General features: G+C 48.6%; 1 protein-coding gene across 1 annotated transcript; it reads right to left on the bottom strand.

The window, feature by feature from the left end:
- Window positions 1-3,738: 3,738 nt before the first annotated feature.
- BCR38DRAFT_492574 (uncharacterized protein) lies at window positions 3,739-5,323 on the bottom strand (the record flags this gene model as incomplete). The annotated part of the gene is made up of 5 exons (XM_040864696.1): window positions 3,739-4,338; window positions 4,424-4,537; window positions 4,591-4,825; window positions 4,879-5,105; window positions 5,174-5,323. 5 exons carry the CDS (start codon window positions 5,321-5,323, stop codon window positions 3,826-3,828), a joined length of 1,239 nt encoding a protein of 412 aa, XP_040721013.1. The 3' UTR covers window positions 3,739-3,825.
- Between the last annotated feature and the right edge of the window lie 1,863 nt (window positions 5,324-7,186).

The raw sequence follows: 7,186 nt of genomic DNA, 5'->3' as shown, positions 1-7,186 counted from the left end.
ATGTTCAACTGCGGTGTTCCGCTATTGGTTGGTTCCTGTTTTGGAACGGCTTGGTAAATTGAGGCTGAGATCAGCTGCTCGTAAAGGGTTATATATCCCACTTAGCAGATGCCGAGCATCCATTAGCTCGCAAGATATAACTACTTATCGGCGGGATCACCAGTCTTACTTCATTTTCGCACTAGTTTCTATGTTGATCACCATTTCCAGATCTTCGCTTACAATGATCTTGGCGACTTATTTGAGCCAGGTGAAGTGGCATTGGTACGAAACATCAAGTCACCCGACGGGTCATATGGTCTTGGATACACAACTATCTGACGACGCGAGTCATGGCCCATGGGCTTCTGTTATACTCTTACTTCATCGTAATACACTTTCGCTGGCCTGGGTTGGAGCGACGATTACTGTTCTGTCTCTTGCATTCGATCCTTTTGCCCAGCAAGCTTTGAAATACCCCACTGTGAATTTCCCGATTGTACCAGATGGAGGGCTGCCCCGGGTGGAAACATTGTTTCTCCCGACCCCGGGCATTGACAATGGGGCAGTGCGGCTATGCATTGTGGCTAAATCCTGCGTTTTCGTTCATATAGTCTGTTCTTCGTCAAACTTAGACTTGATCAATACACGTTCTTTTTCATGACTTTATGATATATTTGAAGAAGATTTTACCTGATCGGATCAATCGAATAAAGCCCTTAATTGTGGTATTCTATTTATATTATTTGGTGTGTTGTTTTTCGCCCCAGTTCAACAATCCCCTCAGCCATGATCTCGGCGATATGCTTAACTCAGCTGTTTGGAGAGGGCCGGAAACCACAACATTTCTCACAAAGGCCCCAGGCCATGAAGCCAACTGTACATGGCAAAGCCTTGAGACTCTCGAGTTCTGTCATTCCTGTGAAGATAGAACGTTCGATCTGACATTAGTCGGATGCGAAACTATCTTCAAGCATCTGGAAATCGAGGTCTATGATGAGCTCCGGATCGTTCACAGCAACACATGTACGCTACGCTTTGCCGAAAGGGGGCAAGTATTTCGGCCTGAACCGACTGGAGGCGTCTACGCTGTGCCAGATCAGGACGGAAAAAATAGGACTAGCAGCCTTCTTATTCAAGACAGGGGCTTTTGGCGTGTACTCGCCGCTATGCCGCTGTTGCGACGCCCCTGAGACGGCAGAGCACGTAATCCTCTTTTGTGGGCTGTTTGAAGGACCGAGGGAACGATTACGGGCCGCTATCGCACCACGGCCACTATACTCTCGCAGAGACCTCGCAACGGCAACAGGAGAACCAGTAGTTAGTGGGACTATTGTAAGGTGGCTGCTAGGGACGGGTCGGACAGCTTCAAGGCCCAGATAGCATCGATCTTCTCATGGGGGACTTTGTTGGTAGGTTGAGAACCAACGTAGTATGGTAGTGAACGCAACGCAGTCGCCAATAGGGCGAACCGACGACACAGCGTATGTATTTAGTCCAGCCATTAGGGCACGGTTTGACATACGGGAGTACTGGTAGAGGTACCGGGGGCTTCGAGCCTACGGCGTATTTAATAATAAATAATGAATCGTAGCACACTCAAGTGATGTGAAATTGGCCAACATGTGTAGCACGTTACCAGCTTGTCGGATTCGTTGCGCAATGTTATGGATTGCGAGCTTTGTGTTGGTCTGCAACCATAATACAACAACGGGTAACATTGGTCATGACAATGATCCGAGCCTGGACTCAAGGGTGACTGTCTTCCGACCCCGGGCGCAGCGCATACTTGACAACCATGAACTTGTCTGCCGAACGCGATTTCCACCTCATAAGACAGCTATTACATCAATTTATGTCCACAACACCATTGGATGTATTGTTGGAGCGTTGAAATTGACGCGCAGATGCGCGTCACTTGAGTATACATGTGCAAGTTAGGCAGCTCATGACAAACAGCAAAGAAAGCGCCAGTCTCGAGCACACCATATCCATAATTGAACATGTCTTGAAGATCTTAGTGACAGTCACCAACTCATTCCGATGGAGAGATGACTGCGAGTTCATTAGCAATATTTTGTGGAGATTCACATATCTGCACAGCAACTTAGCCGCTACCATGAGTCGGACAAGACGAAAAATTGTCTATTTCAAACTTAGCAGCGGCGGCGTGTCTGAGGGTGACTTGCTCAACCTGACCAAAACCAATGCAACATAATGAATCTCTCCGCAGTGGAGGGAGCACTCGCCTTGTGGCTTTATACACTAGGTAGATGACGTGAGGCCTTCGCCGTGCCGGGATAGCGGGGACTTACTATAATTTGCGCCTTGTCATGAAGGGGTTTCGGGGATACTAACAGACTACCATGTTGGTCCCTTTGAGCGCATTGTTGGGGTTCTCAGGGAAGATCCTTATCTGAATGTCGAAACGATGAGGGATTGGCTGGGAGTGGATATTCTCCTGGTCCCTTGCCCGGATGTATCAACTAATACGAATGCTTGTGTCCTCACATTATCAAGGAAAGTTTCCCCCCACCTCCACTCTTATTTTTCTTTTTGAGTATTTATCTAATCATTTTCTGCGCAACTGCCAGTTTTCAAGGCTGCAATTAGATTCAAATATATTTCATTCCTTTCGATTTTGGTTAGAAATTACGATACCTAATTGGCAATCTGGTATAGCTATCTTAGCTCAAGTCCGCCAAACGAACAACATAAAGATGATCCACAACAATGTACTAGACCGGCAAAGTGTGAAGAACCGCAAAGGTTGGCGAGCAGCCTGAGTCATCTGAAGCTATGGCGAACTTCCCATACAACCACACGAACATCTAAACACGTGCCGACTCCAGCTTGGCAGTCCAGGGTGCCCAGGAGATATTCTCCCTGTTCATAATCGTCATCGCGTCAAAGATCAAACGAGTCGGAGAGACTGCGGTGTTTGACAAGGTGGGGCGGATCAATGCAACTGAACTGGGGCGTATTACCAGGTCTTGGCAGAATTCCGTCTTCGGTCACCGTTCTAGTGAAGTTATCGATGGCGGACTTGTCCATGATGTGATTGAGGGCCCTGACCCTGATTGTTCTCGCTTTCACAAAATATGGCCTACTACCGACAAAGACGCATACTGAAAAGAACCCATTGTCATCGCCAGAACAACAAGATACGGAAGTCAATGAAGGGGGTTTCCGATCACCGAGACAAGAGGGGACACTTTTCATATCTTATGGCCACCTCATTCCCGCGAAAGCTGAACAGAGCCTTCGAGGTTCTTTGATGTTTGAGTTTTTCGGGAAATGAAACATTTTTCCCTATCTCCTTATAATTACCTTATTGGGGACTTATACTGGTCTTCAACCAATGGGGGCTAGACATTTGGTGATAACGACTTGAATAGCGCCTGTTTATGTGATGACGAACGCTATGAGTCATTTGGCTTAAATTTAGAGGGACCACCCAAACACTCGGATTTTGAATTCTCGATCAAAACAAACTGCTAAAGCCCGAACACAAGCTTGTTTCAATCAAGTCGTGGCACCCTCTGTCATAGCATCTGTCGTAATTTCTTGCGTCCTAAGATCTCTCTCTGCTGCCTCTTCATCGAGATTTTGGGGTTTTATCAATGATTCATTCACTCATAAGATGCCCTTGTTAACTCTAAGAGGAAAAGGTTATAATATAGCGACGCCTGTCTAAAATAATGATTCATTCACTCATAAGATGCCCTTGTTAACTCTAAGAGGAAAAGGTTATAATATAGCGACGCCTGTCTAAAATAATGATGTATATATTGCTCAAAGAAGCCTGCCATGACGATTATCTCATTCCTGGCTAAAACTAGAAAGTTAGAATTCAAACCCACGAGCATGCTGCGGTGGACTTGGGCCAGTATCCTGGATAGTGTACTCGGTCGTGACAATAATCTGGTTTTCGATAGTCCTCCTCCGGGACTTGCTCCGATTCTGCTCCTTTGAACTCCTCGGCATGCTCTTCTCATTGTTACCGGACATGATGTCGCGGTGGTGCGACTTGGTGGTCTGCTGCTCGAGCGACGAGGTTTCGCCACTCGATATATGTACCTTGTCCGCGACGATATGCTCCTTGGAATCGGACTCCCACGTGGTCTCGGCCGGGATGGAGAGCGGGTGCTTTCTGGGAGCGGTACCGCGGCGCGGGTAGCTGTTTAATCGGTAGCCACGACTGTCGGTGCCGGTGCCTTTGCTGCGGCTGGAGGATCGGGTCTTGTCGATGTACTTCTTGACGAGGGGGTAGACCATGGGCATGTTGGTGAGGACGAAGGAGACGAAGGACTCGCGGACAGACCAGTAGCCGGATTGGGCTGGGTCGACGTCACCCAGCTGGTTGGAAATATAAGTTAGCAAGATTCACAACAAGCCCAAATTGAAGTGGGCACAAGTAAAGTGAGATAGGGGCAAGACATACTGTCAGGATGGATACGCAACGAAGTATACCGAAAGCCATCTCGAGGAAGCCACCGCTGAACATGATCAGGAGCGTGAACTTCTTCCTAAGGGGCAAGTTTGACTTCCAGACCATCTAAAAGAGGGGTTAGTCTTTTCCCTTCACGATGGACTGGCTGGATGACATACAGGAATCGGAATCGCCATGAGATAAAAGTCCGTGACGGTGTTCATCCCCATGACGAAAATGGTCTGTATGAAGGACACGGCTGGCATGCAGTTATTACCAGGAGAGGGGTTGATCTGCCACTGGTGGTGAAAGGGGATGCACTTCAAGAATGCGACCAGAAGGCACGCGACGTAAGTCACGGGCATGACGATCATAGCCCCTAAGATGAGTCTCCGCATGTTATGTACACCCTCGCTGTCGCTTATGTTAGCTAGCTTCCAAGTAAGATCGATGGACGCATCACTAACGTAAGGCGTTTGTAGTAGACAACCCAGCAAGCCTTGAGCAGCCAGAGGAGTGTCGTGTAGAGCAAGAGACCAATGACGTGCGTTTTGGAGCCATTGACCCGTAGCACCCATTCTGGCGAGTCGGCCTCGAGGGTTGCCCTTTGGTCATCCGTCATCGCATTATTCGCTAAGCCCTGCCAGTACGCGACGACAAAATATGCCGCTACTGATTCGGCCGTATATACCAGCTGCATGTTGTAAGGTTAGCCATTACACAACCTGTCGTGGAATGAAGGATGAGCTGTCTGTGACTCACGGTTGCGAGAAGCATGAAAAAGTCGTCCCATGCCAGTTTCTGCCATCCCACCGTCTGGATTCTCGTTGCGTATCTTATTCCGACCACCAGGTAGGCGGTTCCTTGGAGTCCCCAGACCTCCTGGATGAACTTCTGTGCCGCGTCCGCCATCGTCGTTGGTACTATTGATGCCCTGAACCAGTCAAGCCACTATGAAAATTGACTCCCACCAAGAAACTAAAGGAGTGACAGGGTTGGTTGGAGACAGAGAGGGTGTCGTCGGACTAGACCAAAAGGAAAGGATAGACCCTAATAAGTAAGTGGTCTCGGGTAGTCGATTATCCCATTTGGTCACATTGGTTGCTTGTATAGGAGCACCGATCCTCTCTATTACGGAGTAGCCAGTTCACGCAAATCATTGGCTTAGGGCCTTTGAAACAAAGTCCCAGTTCATAGTCGCAGTGCCGAACCCGTCATTTGCAGCCTTGCTCATTTTTGCTCAGGTTTGGTGACGCCACTGCAAAATCCACTCGTGCCTGCTGGTCAGAATGCAATTGCAGATCTGGCCCAGTCAAGCTGTGGATGCGATTCATAATCGCGGGTCCAAACGTATCATGTACTATAGTATGCCGGTACTTGATAGAGGCCGTGGTATAATCTCTGGAGGAGCCTGAACCAACCCCTGGCCCTGGACACGGATAGGGTCTGATCCATTGGTCCAGTGGAGTGGTGAGGCCAGGGTCCTGTACGCCTTTAATAAATCCCGAGTCCTATCCATCTCAACGCGTCAGGCGGTCGGACCTCTTGTGACCCCACATATATACCACAATACTTGACACGATGCTACATGTGGAATAGGTAGACCTTTACCAATCTGTATGTCAAACGCTCATCTTTCGACCTCTCTTCCCCATCCTCCGCCACCACGAGTCAGGCTATGGGACGATATCCGTGCCCACCCGCTGTCCCTCATGCACTCGCGAACTTTGATTTCTGGGCTGGTATCCATTCAGCCGGCCCGGAGCTTGGGGGTGGGGGTGTTGGGCTGCGGGAGGAGCAATACATAGTATAGGGAAAATAGCGCAACAACGAAGCACAGCAGCTGTTCGACATCTTGGCGCCAAGAAACGACAATGTTTTAGAGACGGAAATCCTTGCCTGGTTTGTGATTATATGCCACACAGCCAGCCAGACAATCGTCATGAGTATTTGTTGCATGTTTGCCAAGCTGCTGCCCTCTTTGATCTGCATAATGGCACTTGATAGGGTTCTGGAAATCTCCTTTTCTGGGAATCTCCTGGCCAAATTCTTCGGCCGACAGCAGGGTCTGAAGTTGAGACCGCATTACCCATGTAAAATTCGGTAAGTCGGGATTGAATTCGTAATGGCTGATGATCCTGTCCGGGTAAGGAAGAGAAAGCCGCCGGTCGACCGTTGTAACGTATCCACTACTTAGTGGCTCCAGCGCGTCCAGCGAGCCACCTATGGTACCTCTCAACAGAGGTGGGGAAATAATTTGGGAGGGGAATTATTTGGGGACTGACGGACTTTGTATGAAAATAGAGATGAAGCGGTTTTCCAAAAATTATCAAAAACTCGATTTTTGTCAGTCTTGACCGGGCACTTCACATTTTGTTTTCAGATCAAAAAGGCTATAGGAAACCTTGTCTTCTTACGATGCCGATAATCATTTTGAAATTTGAAAGTGAGACATAGTGGTAGAGTTCGTGTCCGATTTGTTTCTATACATACACAATGAAGAGTCCCAGATTATCTCCCCCATCTTTGTTAAGAGGTGGCTCGCTAGAAACGCTGGAGCCACCACGTAATGGATCGGCACCAGGAAGAGGCGCTGCGAAACAAAGCGCCAAGAAGCATACTCCCGGCAAGGCAGGACTGGGGAGATATTAGTGGCCTCTAACGCACTGTCCCGGCCCTCCACTTATTTACTTCACCAGGAGCCTGACCAACCGACTTGGTCCTTCACCAACTTGCGTCGCAAGTGCTAATGACATCGCAAGTCCCGAGATTGCT

The sequence above is a fragment of the Pseudomassariella vexata genome, assembly GCF_002105095.1.
Source record: "Pseudomassariella vexata strain CBS 129021 chromosome Unknown BCR38scaffold_1, whole genome shotgun sequence".
In the NCBI taxonomy this organism is placed as follows: domain Eukaryota; kingdom Fungi; phylum Ascomycota; class Sordariomycetes; order Amphisphaeriales; family Pseudomassariaceae; genus Pseudomassariella; species Pseudomassariella vexata.
The sequence above is the reverse complement of the archived record's forward strand: the minus strand, read 5'-3'. Positions and strand labels throughout refer to the sequence as shown.